Consider the following 17261-nt stretch of genomic DNA (forward strand, 5'->3'; position numbering starts at 1 on the left):
TTAAATATCAGTAGATTTAATTATTTTAAAATATTTTTTATGTTATTTATTATATTAATTAAAAATAAGATCAGTTTTATCCTTAAAAAAATTAATAAATAAGGATAAAATTAGTTTACCTTAATAATTTTTTAATACTTAAGGTGAAAATGATGATCAGATTATCTCTTACATTACATGTCATATTACTATTGATAATAAAATATTACTAAAATATTATATTACCTATAAATCAAACAAAATAATATAAATAATAAAAGATAGATAATTAGAATAATCTTTATAACCCCCGACCAAACTCCCCATAAATAATAAAACATTTTCTTTCTACTACATATGGCTAGTTTCTTTTCATAAACAATACAATTTTGTGTTAATTTCATTTTGTTCCCTTTTCCTTAGTCAGAAAGGGCAAGACATACATATATTAGTAGATTTTTGGTAATTAGTAGTCTGTTTTATTTTTGTTCTTTTAGCACAAATTAGATCTCTGATTAGTGGAATCAAGAATTATATGATAAAAAAATCCAATGTTTTTAAAACTAGATAGAACCAGCCGGTTTGATTGGTTAAACCATAAACTAATTTATAATCTAGCCCAATTTCATAATCCAATTTAGTCTATATATAAATATTAACTTGATTGAAATTTGGCTAAACTTTGTAAACTCATTGAATTGGACAAATTATTTTAAACTAACCATTTATAATTGGTTTTTGCTTTATTTATGTAATAAAGTATCAATTATTTAATTAAGATATTTAAAATTATGTTTTATATTTCAAGAAGTAATAAATATTTGATAATATTCAAATAATTATATAATAATTTGATAATAAATTGAGATAGTTGGTTGTCTGATTGAACTACAAACCAGTGAAATAAGCAGTTTGATTACCAATTCAGTTTTTAAAAAATTAATATAATCAAAATGCGCATACAATTTTTTTTTTTTTTTAGGGTTTACATATTATAGCGAGAACATATGCATGGACTGATGTATATTAAATGAATTCCAATTAATACAAATGAAAGGGCACGGGAAATGAACCCACAAATTAAGAATGAACCTTCACACTAACATAATTAACAGATCACATTAAGTTTTAAGTGTTTTGTTACAAGGAAGTTTGCAAATGATAAAAAAAGCCTAAAAATTAAGCATGTTCGACCTGACAGAGATTTGCCTGCATCACCATTTACATAGATAAATGAAGAGAAAGAAAACGGACAAGAAAATCCGAAATCTGTCGGGGAAAAAAAAAAACACCATGCTACCGGTACCTAAATACAGCAACTGGATGATTGAACGTGGTCAACCGGTCAACCACGCAAAAAACACAGTAAAAACCCTAGTGTAAAATTTAACCTAGCAGCTCAACAAAACCATGGGAACCACGGTTGCAGGCCTTTCGATTCTCTCCCAAGGTTGGGGAAAAACAAACCGTATATTAAAAATAAAAAAGAAACCTAGATTAACCCACATCAAAAGTTTAATTTTTGAATATTATCAAAGAGATTTGAACTTTTACCCTTTTTATTAAGTGAATCTTCTTTACTTTATTGTTCAAACTACTCCTTGTGCAATCAACCTAAATTTTATTCTAAAGCATTGAAGAGCATAAAATAGAACATGGATTTTTACTTCACATCATGGATTGCAGCACAGCCAGTCGTAGTTTTTTCACAAGCTCCTTAACTGTAATGTCAAATTCATTGTCCATCTGCAGTACAACAGCATGCCTACATGATCAATACAAACGAAAAACTCGACATTTACTGAAAATTTATGTGAGATATGGGAATTACCTGTGCTACAATTGTTACATCAAGACTGGAGTTTCCGAATGAAAACACATTATTATTGAGAACCCTTAGATGAAGCTTTTCAACTTCGCCGAGTATTTTCGCTAAGCATCCCTTGTTCTGCTCGCAGTGGATTCTTAAAAGTACATCCCTATCGGAAACTCTAGCTTCGATTTCAGGAAGGTACTGAGTATCCGGATTCTCATTGGACGAAGACGTTTCATCATCAGAATAGATTTGACATTTCTTCACGATAATCGTTGATTCCATTGTTTTCTTTGCTGCCTGGTCTTCAAGAGTCTTAACACGTTCTTGAAGTTGTTTCATGTACAAGATAGCATCAGCAAGGACGGTTGCCTTGTCTGTCTGTCAACAAAATTTAGATCATCAGGCAAAGATATGTATATCTGAAATGAATATATCTAAATTAATACGGGAAATTAAGTTTAATTTGAGGAAATTGCATTACGCAGAAAGAATTGTAAGATTTATTGTACAAGAACTGAATATAAAATCATGAAATCCTAATTGTACTGGATCTACACGAAGGATGTAAAATTTTCTAACAAGAACTTGAAGTTTTACCTTCTTAAGCCCAGGCACAAGAGCTGAGAGAGCTATGAACCTCTGGTTGAGTTTCTCTCGTCGCTTTCGTTCTGCTATTACATGATCTTGAGGCTGACGGCAACCGTGCGAAATCACAGATGACAATTTGCTGTTTCTAGGAGACCCAGCTGCCTCGTTCTTAGGATTCATGTAATATCTTAAACCATAAGCTTGCTGGTTAATGGCTGAAGACGATGAGACTGAGTTGTCGAAAGAAATAATTTGTGAGGAAGAAGAAGGAGAATGCCTGCAAGCGGTGAGTTCAGTAGTGCAAGAGTTCCAGCTATTGGTCCTCAACTGTTTTGCCGGCCTCTCGACACCGCTTTGAGAAGCTTCAATGTAAGAACCGCCGCTGTTTTGAGTAATTTCTGGGTAATAACTATCAGAATAAAAAGATTGAAAATCGAGCCCCTCCAATGTGTATTCAAGAGGGTTCATTTGGTATTGATTGAAGAAGGCGGAATCATCCAATTCCTACGAATCAAGCAACCATTAGAAGCTTAATCACTCAACAAAGAACTAAACTTCTGTATTATTTTTTGTAATCAGTCAAGAGAACACTAGGTATCCAACAGTCTTACCATTTCAGATATCCCTTTAGCCGAAGAGATTTCCATCAAGTAATCGCCTCTGATTGAAGAGGACGATGTGAATTTTAAAAAACCTGAATGATCAGAGAAACACACCAAAATGTTAGAATTAAAAAGAGTAAAGATCCATGAGAATATTTATATCTTCAGAAGGTTGATCAACATAAGAATGTCAGCATCCTAGAAATCAAAGGAGGAAAACTTCAAATTCTTGATGTGGGAAGAAAAACTATAACTCAGTGAAAATACACAAATCTTCTAAAGAGTTTAACTGTTTTAAGCTTTCTGACCTCCTATGAAAGCCTGAAGAAAATTTCTGTTCGTGGATAACAAGGAGACGACTTTCGTTCCGCGCATGATACTGGTTACCATTGTGTTCACACGTGTAAAATGTTATATTAAATTATTTTTCAGTGATGTTGGTTTGAATGCTTTATTTTTTTGAAGAAAGGCACCGCTCTGTCATTTTGTCATTATCTTACTTCTTCAACACACCATCTTGAGGTCTATATATTAAATTATACACTTTATGTATAAACATATTGTATGGTCAAAAACAATTCGTAAATAACGGGTTACAAAATCGTAGGCTGATTTCATTCTTTCAATGAAGTGGAAGAACTTTGTGTTAAATGGTGTGATCACGATAGACTTTTAGGCCAAGCACAATCGCCATTATCTAATTCTCGTTCAGTAGTTCACATCATGTGCAGTGTGAAGCAAAACAATTTACTCACACAGCTCAACTAAATTACTTATCTTTTATTGTTGAACAAAAAATACAACAAATATTTATGCAAAATAACACACTTTTATAGACCATAAGCCGCGTAAATTAATCATCAAAATCAACTTGGACTCTTAATCTAGCATTACAAAAATTAATCATTAACAGAACAGAAAATATCAAAGTTATCTATGAGTTAAATTCATCTGAAGTTGTTGACTACCCCTTTAGCATCCGTAATTGACTCTCATCTTCTCAAACTCTTGTCAGTAGACGTAGCTTCAGGATCTAGCAAGTTTTTCATTTGTTGGACCCCAAAGGTAAGTAAAATTATTAAAGTGTTAAAAGTTCTAAAGGAAAATATTTGGGTTTGATTGTTCTCATGTTCGTAAAATTTTGTTTTATTAATACAATAGTTATAAGTCTGATCATTGTATCTCAAATTTGTTTATTTAACAAATATAACCAGAGTCCCAATTATGAAAAAAAAGAACAAAACAAAAGTTTTTTATCTGTTGAAGAGGAAACACACACGCAGAAAACTATGTATACTATGATTAGTAATGAATACAAAATGATTCAATTTGGTGTACTTTGGTTTTGTTTAGCATGATGATTATTGATTATACAGCAGATCCCATATCTAGATCCAACAATTTTAAAACATTATTCTGGCTGTCTATTATATTCATCCAAACAGATAAAAGAGATTGTATAAGAAACATGATAAACGTGAGAACCACTCAGGCAGCTGCAGCTGCATAGCCCTGGATCTTCACATGCCAAATTGAGAAGCTCGCTATTCTAAAAGGGGCATTAGCTTTCAGCTTTTGTTGTTCAGGGGCCCGACGTGGCGTTTTCAGAAAGTCAAAGAAATATGCTTCTGCACGCATATGAATTGAGCAATCATTAATATTAATCACAACATGCCACATAAGCAAAATATTAAAAAAATGCATGAAAATACTGAACAATTTTTAATCTAAATGACAAATATAGATCATCCATTCCAGAAGTTTTTTTAGATTATGATCCAATGACAAAATGGTCTAAAACCGTTGCATTAATGTTGCAATATAAATTTCATGTTATTTTAAATTGATATGAGATCTAATTAGAGATAAATCTTGCATTTAATTGATTTTCTTTCATTTAAAGGGAATACTAATTGGATAGCCCTTTCCCCTTTAATTTATCCTAAGTAGGAAAGTGTTGACTGTTCCAGCTTTCACGCTCATCACAAAAATGATTATTTATATAATAGAAATAGATATACAAATAATATATTATTATAAAATTATATAATTTTAATTAAAAATAAAATAAAATTTAATCATATAATGATATTTCATTTATATACCTAAATTATGTACTAAAAATATATATACATAATATTATTTATATTTTCCAACGATAGGTCTATCTCAATATCATTTTATTTCACTTTTAAAACAATATTTTCTCACCCACATTTTAATATAAAAACATTATTTTTTCAGTTTAATTTATAAAAAATAAATTTAAAAATTAACACTTAAACCTTTATATATAATGGAATTAATTTCTATTATCAATTTAGAAATTAAACACTTAGGCACACATCTTCGATTGAAAAATTAAAATCCTGACTTGTCCTACTAAAGATGATTGAAATAGCCCTAGGTGTTATCTAAGTTGAGTATACTGTATGAGACAGTGCGATTGAGACTAAGTCGCATCACCCTCGGTGTGACTCTAACCAAATTACACTATCCTTAGGATGATCAAGTTAGGCATGCGCCGAGCTACTTTAGTGACGGCCAACGATACTAGTAAATTTTCTAATAATTTGATTTTTCGAATAATTATTAATCTTAAAATTAATATAACACAAAAGGTAAAAAAATGCATGTAATAAAATTTTGGAGGTCAAATTGTTATGCAGCTTTTGTTTGCACAACAAAGTCAATAAAGGGTATTTTTATCTTTTCAAAATAGCTAAATGACTAAGTCCCACCCAAGGTTTAATCAATGACTTATTCTTTCTTTAAGTTTGAAAAAGTCAATTTCTCACTTGTCTATTAAAGTTAATCATTAGTTTTAATGGTCAAAAAATATTTGTCATTTTGTTCAAATATCATAATATGGAGTGTAAGTTAGAGTGTAAGGGCATTTTTCAAAGCTTATTAGGGGCAAATGGACATTCACCCTATCTAGTAGATTTTACATATTCATCTCATATAATTTAAAAATATTTTGCAGTCCTAATAGTTTTAATATGACATATACACCCCTAATTTGTTATATTCTATTTATTTCTTAGAGGTGTAATTATAATTTTTGAAATTATTAAGAGATATATTAAAATTTAATATTATCACAAACACTTGCAAAATTTTTTAAAATTTCTAAAAAACCTCTAAAATTTTTCATTACTACCCCTAAAATTTAAAAATTTATAATTCACCTAAAAATATGATTATATGTCATTGACACACCTATCTATACTTTTAGTAGCAGTTTTTTATTTTTAATTGAAATCAATATAAATTAAGGGTATGAAATTTTTTTTTTTTTGTCTTTTTAATATGTTCATAAAAAATGACAGTTTCTTAAATAAATTTAATAGATGGACGGAAAATTTACGTTTTCAAACTTAAAGTGTGAGAATATATCATTTCATCAAACCTTGGGTGACATATAGTCATTTGTCCTTTTAAAACTATATAACAAGGTTTTCAAAACCAGACCGGACCGGCCAGCCAAACCGTGAACCGGTATTATAGCCGGTTACTATTTAACATAAAACGGTTATAATGTTAATTTCGGGTTGGACCGCCGACTTGCGTCTGAACCGCGGTCCAACCGGTCAAGATGGTTCTCGGTTCAGAACTGTGTATTAAAGCAACAGTTTTATTTCTTTCCTCTTGTACCCTGTTCCTTGCATTGCATGCAGACGCAGAAGGGTTTTGCTGCAGCCAACAAATTTCTCCGACTGCACGTATTAATAAACCGTCGTTGATTCATCTCTTGCCAACGACTGTTTAAAGATGTCTGTCGACGACGATGACGTTGTCGAGGGGTGGTGGTTTGCAAGCTCACAAGACAACAGTTTCACGGCAATACTGCAACCTTTCATAGCGACTTGTCAGGCTAAGACGGCCGCTGACGACGATGAGGTTTCGTTGTTGTTGTGACCGGTGACTTTTCAGACAACGACGGGAAGCTAGCGTGTATCCAAGGCTTTGTAAACTGTTTGAAAAACCAATGTTTTCATTTTTTTGAATTTACTGTGTTTGTAAACCGTTGCTATTCGAATTTACCGGTTCAGAAGCTGTTTGAAAAACCAATGTTTTATCAATCCTTGATGAAAAGTATGCACAATATAAAATTTACTGTATAAAGCACATGTAATTACTAATTAAACATAGTTTTTTTAGGTTTTTACATAAAACTGTAATTTCGGTCCAACTGACCAGTCCAACTGAAATCAGTACTTAAAACAGTTTTTATCCCGATCTGGTTTTAAAAACCTTGTTATATAAGTCAGTTAACAGATCTCATTAGCAAATTTGGATGACGGGTGTAAAATGTTTCCTCGAAACTTGAAAGGTGGGAAAATGTTTTCCAATTAATATAAATTAGGTATTGAGAACTATAGATATCGACGATCTTAGGTTCGTTGGAAGATCAACTTATCCTTCAACATCTCCGCTCATAACTGTAAAATCAGAGTCTGGTATGAGTTCTTTTAAACAACAAAATCCATTATATAGTATGTGGAAGAAATATGACAAATTGTTAATGAGTTGGCGTTTGGCATCGATTTCAGAATGTATGTTTAGTCATATAGCACACTACGAAAGAAACCTCACATGAGACTTGGAGAGTCTTGCACTTGCAACATTATTTTATTTTGTTACTAAGTCAAAAGTGAGAGTAATGAACATGAAAAATGTTTTGGAAACACAAAAGAAGCGACACTTAATTGTGCATGATTATATGAAAAAAGATGAAGGAAATTTCCGATGCTCTTACAGCTAATGGTCAAAAGGTTACTAAAAATTATCTGATAAATTACATAATAGATGGAAAATTTGATCCAATTGTGGTTTATATTACATCAGAATTAGATTCTATGACAGAGAGTATTTCTTTTACTGAAGTTAAATTCATACTTCAGAAATATAAACAAAGGTTGTGTAGAAATGCAGTATATACCTTTGATTGCGTAGTCTTGATTTTGAGAAGTAAATTACACTGGAAGTGTATCCATTCAATACCACTTGTTTTTCAAAACCAATAAAACTATATACACAACTATATACACAAATAACGATATGTTACCATATGATTAGGTGTTATCCTATTTTTAATTTTTAACTATTTAATCACATATACACATAGCACTACTCTTTTCAAACTCACAACAAAATGGAGGAAGTTTTTCCCAGGGATTTATGAATGGATAAGGAAGGGGAAAAAGTAGAAACTTTGTGAAACCAAAGATAATTTGCCAATTATGTGGAAAGAACGGACATATATATATGGAAATTAATTGTTGCCATGGGTTGGATGTAGCATATCTTGGTAACATGCATACACAAGTATATAGTGGTTCTAGGTTTAAAAGGGCTCAACATGGGTCATTATGTAGTGGCTATGTTTTTTATAGAGGCTCCAAATTTGTGCATTATGAGTATAAACTAGCAGCAAGCTATAACAATGGATAGTCAAATGAGAGCGATCGGCAGAATAATCTATCTTCTGCTGAGATGGCCTATGCAGTTACAGTTTGTGCGTAGATTGAATGATACAAGTTCTAGTGGAATGTAAATACTTCAAGAGAGTTCACATTCCATAATTTAATGCGCCTAGACAACACATGTAAGATTAATTTTGTACATGACATGATCAATTTAATCTAATCTAATTCATAAGATCATCACTTAGGTTATACAATACTTAATAAATTAAATTTGATGTTAATATAATACCTAATTGAGTCATGTACTTCGAATCCGTATAACTCTTAAATTTACTTAAACACAGTGGCTAATCTTCCTCTCTTTAAACATTATTAAATAATGATTTTTAATAAATAAAGTTGTGGTATTAGGTTTTAAATAGAGGATCTAAATAATATCTGATAGATTATTAGACTCTTCATAAAAAAATACAATAAACCTTAAAATGCACACAAACCATATATTCGGATTATAAAACCCATGAAGTATATAGGATAATCCTAAATGATCACACTAAGCCATTTACAAATTTTTATTAAACGATTCATTTATCCAATTCTACAAAATTGAAAAGTACTAAAATTAATCCACTTAATAAATTGTCTAACATATACGCATTGTGTCCAATATAGCCACTATTAAAGTACAAACACCACTGATAAGGAGACTTGGATTTACGTGACATTTAGAAATAGAACAATGATCTAAACCCATTTTATTGGAACCATATTGAGCAACTCTGGCTTGCGCAAGGCTTGCTTTTCCACTATTCGGAAGAGATTTTTGTGGTCAAGAAATGACTGCTTCAATAAAAGAATTGTAAATTCAATCGTACAAAAGTAATTACCTGTGCCAATTTGTTAAACCAAACCTAGTTTTTTTTCTCAGTTTATTAGGTGCATAATTCGGTTGTTGAGTAGGAAGATTTCAGAAATCAGATACATAGGATATAGGTTTTTTTGAAAAAAAAAAACAAAGACCAACCCATCTTTGTTAGATAGATAAATCCAAAGTATAATAACTAGACTCAAAACTACTGTACTAAGTAAGTCAATATTTTATAAATATGATAAAGATTCAAACCTAAAATTTTATCTTAAAAATTTCAATACTTTAATAATTTTACTAACCCTTGAGGTTAGATATAATTTTACCGTGTGTCAAAGTATTAAAAAATGTATTTTCTTCTGCTAATGCCAATTTATGCACGGCTGTTGGCGGAATCAATTTTCAAAGAATGGGACGGATACACGGTTCATAAAGGAGAATATGGTGAGGTTGAGGTTATGCAGAATTTTAACACGTTTCGGTCAAAATTTAATCTCATCATATACAAGGAGATTTCTAAAATTGATAACTTAATGCTTTGCCAATATTCCAACATGCTTCCTTAAACAAAAAATAGAGTATACCTAGTATTTGCCGACAAAATGTGAATGGATTGAATTAGGCGTATGCAAAAATTGTTTCAAAAATTGGACCAAATCTAGTCTTAATTTGACATTTGATTTGACTTGGGTTGCAAAGCATTAGATATGGATGGGAAAAATTTTGATGAATAGTTTACGATTTGGTTTGAAATTTAAATGGTTTTGAAATCTAAGTACAGCTTAAATGGTTTTTTTTTTTTATTTTGACAAAACAATGTTCTTTGGTCAAATAATAAAATAACTTCATTTGTTTCTCTAAATAACCAAAAACTATCAAGCACAAATTCTTCAGTCTTATTCAATTTCAACGCTTGCTCTAATTCTTCAATTTCACGAATCACACGCTCAAGTCTCCTCCTGCAATCGTAAGTCTTCTTCACTCTGAATTCTGCAGTTTACATATTATATTCAAGGGTTGCTATGGCTGTTGATCACAATTCTTGATTATCATATGAAACTTGTTAACCTTGCGACACCATTAGTCGCTAGTTTCGCCTATGCCACATCCAAAGGTTATGAGCAGCAAATATGTCTTTAATAGCAAACTTTTTAGCAAAATGTTTTATGGTTTTGGAAGGGTTTTATGATCCGTTTAAAACATTATTTTACAGTGGAATAGCATAGTAAAATTAAAATTTTAGATAGCAAAACCATCCCCACGGATCCAAGGGATGCTATATATACAATACAACAATTTTTCAAATTCAAACATCCATTTAGAGCTCTACCTTGTAGAAACAAAAAACTATGTATATCTATTTTGAGTATACTAATGCATACACACTTTTATATATCATTATGTTATTTGGTGATCTTAAATTAAGGATAAAATAATATTCAATTATATGATAATATATATAAATTTGTATATATTTGTAACCCAAAATTGGTACGTATAGCATTACTATTATAGGAATCTACCCCGAATACGTTTCTAATACTTTTAGAACTTCCTATAATGTAGTAAGGCATTTATTCATCCTCATGGAGGTAGCCACAAACTCGTGATGTTGTCAAGGTCGTTTAAGGATTCATGCAATTGCTAGTTTGCATAAGTTGAATGAAAAATGGAGAGTGAATTGAGAATTTTTCTTTCAATTTCTTACGATGGATGACTAGCTCTAAAAATATTAGATAACATGTTGAATGAATACTAAAACCCAATCCTAGGTCAAACTCCCATTATTTATATTCTAGCACTTCAACTTTGGATAATTAGTTTGGCCCCTAATATCTTAACTCCTTCCACTTAGGTTCAATAATAAGTAAAACATTCATTATGATATGATTGGATCCATGTTACTCATTCGTAGAGCTTGAAATCATGGCATTCGAGTGTGATTCACTCTATATGAAATAAACTCATAACTTTTTAATCATAGTTAACAACTCTCTATTGTGTATAACCTATAGATTCTTTATTGTGTTAATAGTAAATAAATTATGATTAATCTATAATTATTTATTTATTTATTAAAAAACCATGAATGGCTTTTAACAAGACATCATAACTATCCAAATATTAGGGAATCAATGAAAGACAGATATTAACATTTCAATGGTTTACCATGCATTCGAATCATTTCATCAACTGATATCCCATCAAGGTTGATGTATAAAAATAATGTCTATCTCAGATCATAGGAATCCTAGTGAGTGAGGATCACATGAATGTTGTGTTCCCAATTTTAAAATACCTAAAGTCTTTCCTAGGAAAAGGACTCATGTTCAGGAAATATAAGCATTTAAATATTGATGATTATAGAGATGCAAAAATGGGCTAGAAGAATTGTTGATGGAAAGTCTACATTATGATATTTCGCTTTCGTTTTTGGAAATCTAGTTACTTGGAGTAGCGAAAAACAAAAGGTTGTTGCACTGTCTATTGCAGAGGGTGACTTCAGAAGCATGGCTAAGGCACTTTGTGAACTTCTGTGGCTCAAGAGGTTACTAGAAAAAATTGGCTATTCACGTAATTCTGCAATGTATATGTTTTGTGATAATAAATCAATTAAAGAGATTGCATAAACTCCAACATAATCGAACAAAACATGTTGAGTAAACCGACATTTTATTAAGAAAAATATTGAGGCTATAATAGTTCAAATTCTATTTGTAAATCAGAAGATTAGCTGGCAAATATACTTAAGAAAGTTGTCTATTTTATTTTATTTTTTATAAGATTTTTCATAACTGACTGGTCAAGTTGGACATTGGAGACATTCATGCACCAACTTAAGGGGGTTTTAACATGAGTTGTTAGCTAAATATTTGAAGGAGAAATTATAGGGAAATTTAAATTAGGATGTTTAAATTATTAGTTAATTTACCTTTATTCTAGGCTAGATTTGTGAATTGTTAAAATCTTTCTAAAATAGTTTTTCTTTGAATTGTAAGGCTCCTCCTGTATATAGAAAACATAAAAGAAAGTGATACTACTTTTTAAGAATATATATTGAAATCCAAGCAATGTTATATGTATCTATATTTAAATATACAGTGACTATACACATGATGTGTGATCATGTGATTGAGTGTTACTTTATCTTAAATTCAAAATCACTCAATCATTTGATAACACATATTAAATATATATCTATTTGTATATTCAAAATAAGTATGCATAGTCTTATGATTAATATCCAGTATATTTGTTGATATCATCATAAAGTAATTGAGCCTTAAAATATGGAAATTCATATAAAAAATGTGGCTCATATTTGAAGAATAGTCTTATTAAAGTTTTAGGAATGATAGAACGAATATTCCATTATAGATGAACAAACATTTCAAACGATGAAATAGCATAATAAGGTCATTACAAATAGGACACAACCGTTCCAAGTATCATTGAAGAGAAGAACATTCATTCCAAAGATTTGGCATTGCCACTCTAGAAGCACATTAGTCGTTCTAAAGAGGAATAGGTCATTCCAATAGGCAGTACAGGCAAATCGATTTGCGAAAAGTAAGGGAATGAGCGAAAGAGCAAGGTTAAGTGGAGCAGGTGTTCCATCAATGAAATGTCCAAGACTATAATTTATATTATAATTATATTTTGGGTTCTACTATACAAGAAAAATCATAGTTTATATAATATAGGATTTAGAGAGTGATTTTCTTCATAGTTTAATTAAAGAATGATTAATCCATGGAGATAATATCATCAAACCACCTAAAATTTGTGTTTTGTGATTGATCTTTTGTCTTAATTTTTCTTTTAATTGTGCAACCCATGAATGAACATAGAAATGAAACATCTGTCATTCCATAAATATAAGCCTGAAGAGGCATTGCAATTGGGGATGTCACATGGACTCACTGACCGACAAACCCTCCCACTGTTGTCATTGGGACAAACATCGGTACTAATAATTGATTTCCGCACATGTATTGTCTAAATCAAATTGTCTAGATATTAAGACACATAGCATGTGCCTCAATAAAGAAGAATGGGTATTCTCTGCACAATTCATAAATACCATTTACTCCAACAACATAAACAAATAGTAACCAATTACTCAAACTGAAAACTTAGAAGAAAAAACTGAATTAAATGAGTTGAAAGTTACATTAACAAACGAAAATAAAAAATATCACAACTCCCTCACAGTTCTAATAAGAGATTTTGAACATAAACCAAAGAAGCAAATTTCACAATAACCCTCAAAAAACGCGACATCCAATCTCTCGAGAGAATGCCTGCTTATATCTCTGTAGAAATTAAGACCATGAAATTTTGTTCGTCAATCGATGTGGATAATTCGATCAACGTGGTTTATTAACATTTGTGAACCACGCAAAAACAAGCAGAAAAAACCCTCCAGCAAATTGAAACTTGCGGAAAATAAGCATTGAAAATGGTAGACATGGTCGAAAAAATGGAGAGATTTTTCAGGCTCAAGTTTCTCTCTTAAGATCTAAAAAGTACTTCATGTGCTAAAGCGTTACTTACCCAGATATACACGTATTTCTCATCTACATAGTCTATCATGTCACATAAACTTCAATAAAGACATTCTTAGTTCTTTCACGAGATCCTTCATTGTCATGCTGAATTCTTCATTCTTCTGCAACAATTCAAAGGAAGATTGTTTGTTAATTTGACTGCACTTTAATCTCTTATTCTGTTTAGATCGACTAAAGGTAAAAGAATTTATATATTTTAAGGATTCATCAATTACCTGGGTGATTATGGTTATATCAAGAGTGGAACTTCCGAAGGGCAAGACACTGCTATTGACAATGGAAAGATGAAGATTCTCAATTTCGGTTAATATTTTTGGGAGGAACCCTTTTTGCCTCGCGAAGTGGATTCGGATGAGGACATCTTTATCTGAAGCTCTTGCTTCAATTTCTGGAAGTGCTGCATCGGAGGTTCCATCGAAATTCTCATCAGAAGATGAGATTTCATCTTCTGAAGTTACCTGAGACTTCTTCACAAAAACTACTGACTCCACCGTTCTCTTCTTGGTCTGCTCCTCGAGGACTTTCACACGTTCTTGAAGCTCTTTCACATACCTTATAGCGTCTCCAAGAACAGAAGCTTTGTCCATCTATATACCCGGAACAAAAGCAATTAATACAGAGGTCTTACACAAGTGATTAAAGGTGAATTTTAATTTTAATGGTACCTTCTTTAGGCCAGGAACAATGGCTGAAAGAGCTATAAATCGCTGGCTAAGCTTTTCTCTTCGCTTTCTTTCAGCCATAATGTGATCATGAGCCAACGAAGGAGTTCTTGTCATTGAATAACACCTTTTAGTCCCGTGATTTTGGCTTTCCAAGGAATTCTTAGGATCCAAATGCTGGAAATGACAATTCCCAGAAGTCACTGTCTCGTCCTTAGGCGGCTTCAGAGAGCAATTCGATTGCTCGAAAGAAAGGAAATGAGAAGCTTGTGGAGAATTATTCGGCGATATGTGCTCGGCGGTGGTGCAAGAGCTCCAGCTGTTAGTCGTCTTAAGTTGCTTGGTGAATCTTTCAAAGCTCGTTTGAGATGTTTCATTTGAAGAACCACTGAAAGTTGTTGAAGTGTTTTTGGTAGTGAAAATTGGGTAAGAGGAATTGTTCTCGGATGAGAAAGATTGTTTTAAGCTCCCTTCCAAAGCAGCTGCTATGTCTTGTGTATTGGTTAGCTCCGAAAGAGAATCCATATGACATTGATGAATGATGTTGTACTCATCCATTACCTGTAAAACCCCAAAGCAAAATTCAATAAAAACTCAAGCAAAAAAATGAAAATAAACTTCATCTTTACCAGTTCAGACAACCATTTGGCTGAAGAGAGATCCATTTCTTTGCAGCTTCTTGATTGTAGTTAAGAGATATCCAATTTAGATGATGCTGTAAAGATTGGAACAACAGTTTAAATTGATTACATCTAAAGAACTAAGTATGGCAAAAACTCCAAGAAAAAATTAGACATTAAAGTAACCTTCTTCTTCTGCTTCAATGGCAAAAACTGGTTATTCTTTTCCTGGAAAGTTGAAAATAAGCTTTCTCCTTCTCATACTCTTAAAGCTGTGTGATCCATCAATTCTGGGACTACCCACGTGTGAGAGTTTTGTCTTTATCTTCTCATTTTTAATTCAACTCACCCATTGACGTGAGGTGGAATCATAAAAGCTTGGAGATAAAACATTTCCAACTTGATATAAAAACAAATAATAAATTTGCTTTCATTGCTAGCCTACCAAAATTAAGCGACTCTATGAAATTTGTCGAGCCAGTCATCTAAGTCTCCATCAGGTTTTAAATATTAATGATGCCCTCCATCATTTCATTTAAATATATTGCCTACGTAATAATACACTGAAGCATACATAACAGACCCACCTCATCAATTATTGTAACTGAGGTCATACAATGAAAGCAGAGCCACCATCATTAAAATATATATAGATAACATTCTTTTATATAAGTAAATATTATTTTATTTTTAATTTAAAATTATTTATTTATATAATAATATATTATTTGTATACTTAAATTATATAAAAATATATATACATAAAGTGTTATTAACGAAAGTAATAACATCGTTTTATTCATGGTCTGATATTCCAGAAGAATGGGGAGATCTGCCGGTGTAAATTGATAAAAATGTTAAACATATAAAAGTAATAACTTCAACACTATTCTGCAATGCTTTCCAATTCAACCGATTAGCGACTACTAACTCTTCTGGTCTTTTTACACTATATATTTTTAAATAAGAATATTATATATCTAAATAATTAATATAAATTTATTCACAAATGATGATATATTATTTTATTTTATTTAAAAATATCCAATCAAATAATGATATATTATTATTTGTACATAAAATTATGTATATTATTTGCATAAATAATATTACTCTGATTATTACAGGAGAGTGGGGCGGGTGGAGAATAATGATACATAAAATAATTAGATAGAAAAATAAAGGTTAGAATTGTGTTTTTGAACAGGATAAAAGTCTCTAACTAGTTATAATTTTCATGTCACATAACTCAAAGTGTTCAAAGAATAGTTATCATCTACATGCACTTGATTTTACAAGTTCAATATTAAACTTACTTGAAGTAGAATTAAAGGTACTTGAGGGATAACTGGAGACGAGTTGAGTCAAAATAAGTGAAAACCCATTTTAAATGAGAAAAGGAATTTCCTTCTTGTATTACTTAAAATGTATATAATAAATAACGATTAATATTACTTAAAATGTATAAATTAATCAAAATATATGAGATAACTATTAATCCAAGGTATCCCAAAATCAATGGGATTTATAGGTGTTTTTAAGTAGGGATGGCAACAAAGAAAGACGGAGTCAAATATTTTTATTCTCTATCTTTGTCCCCACAGGAGATATTAATTCTCATCCTCAGTTTCTTCCTGCTATGGGGATAATAAGTATGCATTATCCCCTACCTGCGAAGATAAATCTTCTTTTCATCCTCTACCCGTAAAGAAAAATCTCTTCTCTGTTTTAGTACACACAGTGAAAAATCTTCTCCCCATAATATTTAAACACAATATAAATATATTAAATAACTAAAATTAAAATTAATTTACTATTTCAAATGCTATAAATAATAATATATACAATAAAAGACATAAATAATTTAAAACTATAAAGATATTAATATAAAGGGAAGATCGGAGTAGCGATGAAACATATATATCTTCATCTCTAGCCTGTCTTTGATTATAAAGATATTTTTCGCCTTCATCCTTATCTTATTTCTTATTTCTATCGGAGAATCTTCTCTTTATTAAGGTTGAAGAGAATTAAAACTCTAAATTCAGATTGAAATTATCACCTCTACTTTTAAGCACAAACTAATTGACTTTACAAGTTAAAGATGCATACTTTTTTTTTTT

The 17261-nt window shown here is 31.0% G+C and overlaps 2 protein-coding genes across 4 annotated transcripts; both read right to left on the reverse strand.

Moving 5' to 3' along the window:
• Positions 1-1072: 1072 nt before the first annotated feature.
• Positions 1073-3375, reverse strand: LOC123199607 (transcription factor NAI1-like). The gene is made up of 5 exons (XM_044614637.1): positions 3294-3375; positions 2995-3077; positions 2393-2887; positions 1811-2173; positions 1073-1725 (listed from the first exon to the last, which is right to left on the reverse strand). The coding sequence occupies exons 1-5, from the start codon at positions 3373-3375 to the stop codon at positions 1648-1650; spliced, it is 1101 nt and encodes a 366-aa protein (XP_044470572.1). The 3' UTR covers positions 1073-1647.
• A 9878-nt stretch (positions 3376-13253) lies between these two features.
• On the reverse strand, positions 13254-15428 carry LOC123198861 (transcription factor bHLH18-like). 3 transcript variants are annotated; one of them, XM_044613658.1, is made up of 6 exons: positions 15325-15428; positions 15148-15233; positions 14522-15079; positions 14072-14443; positions 13843-13957; positions 13254-13350 (listed from the first exon to the last, which is right to left on the reverse strand). In XM_044613658.1, exons 2-5 carry the CDS (start codon positions 15181-15183, stop codon positions 13883-13885), a joined length of 1041 nt encoding a protein of 346 aa, XP_044469593.1. In that variant the 5' UTR covers positions 15184-15233; positions 15325-15428; the 3' UTR covers positions 13254-13350; positions 13843-13882. The 3 variants fall into 3 exon arrangements, with proteins under 3 accessions (XP_044469593.1, XP_044469594.1, XP_044469592.1); XM_044613659.1 differs by lacking the exon at positions 13254-13350 and adding an exon at positions 13351-13601; XM_044613657.1 differs by lacking the exon at positions 13254-13350 and having other exon boundaries at positions 13351-13957.
• Positions 15429-17261: the final 1833 nt, after the last annotated feature.

This window comes from Mangifera indica, chromosome 16, assembly GCF_011075055.1.
Source record: "Mangifera indica cultivar Alphonso chromosome 16, CATAS_Mindica_2.1, whole genome shotgun sequence".
Classification (NCBI taxonomy): Eukaryota; Viridiplantae; Streptophyta; class Magnoliopsida; order Sapindales; family Anacardiaceae; genus Mangifera; species Mangifera indica.

What these genes read in the sequence shown, in the direction of transcription:
- LOC123199607 (XM_044614637.1), bottom strand. Translation starts at nt 3,375, where the DNA reads ATGGTAACCAGTATCATGCGCGGAACGAAAGTCGTCTCCTTGTTATCC. An exon ending in TCTTCAGGCTTTCATAGGAG is followed by an intron (nt 3,078 to 3,293) that starts GTCAGAAAGCTT and finishes CTGATCATTCAG; the next exon opens with GTTTTTTAAAATTCACATCG. An exon ending in TTGTGCCTGGGCTTAAGAAG is followed by an intron (nt 2,174 to 2,392) that starts GTAAAACTTCAA and finishes TTTTGTTGACAG; the next exon opens with ACAGACAAGGCAACCGTCCT.
- LOC123198861 (XM_044613658.1), bottom strand. Translation starts at nt 15,183, where the DNA reads ATGGATCTCTCTTCAGCCAAATGGTTGTCTGAACTG. An exon ending in CCAAATGGTTGTCTGAACTG is followed by an intron (nt 15,080 to 15,147) that starts GTAAAGATGAAG and finishes GGGGTTTTACAG; the next exon opens with GTAATGGATGAGTACAACAT. An exon ending in ATATAACCATAATCACCCAG is followed by an intron (nt 13,958 to 14,071) that starts GTAATTGATGAA and finishes GAATTGTTGCAG; the next exon opens with AAGAATGAAGAATTCAGCAT.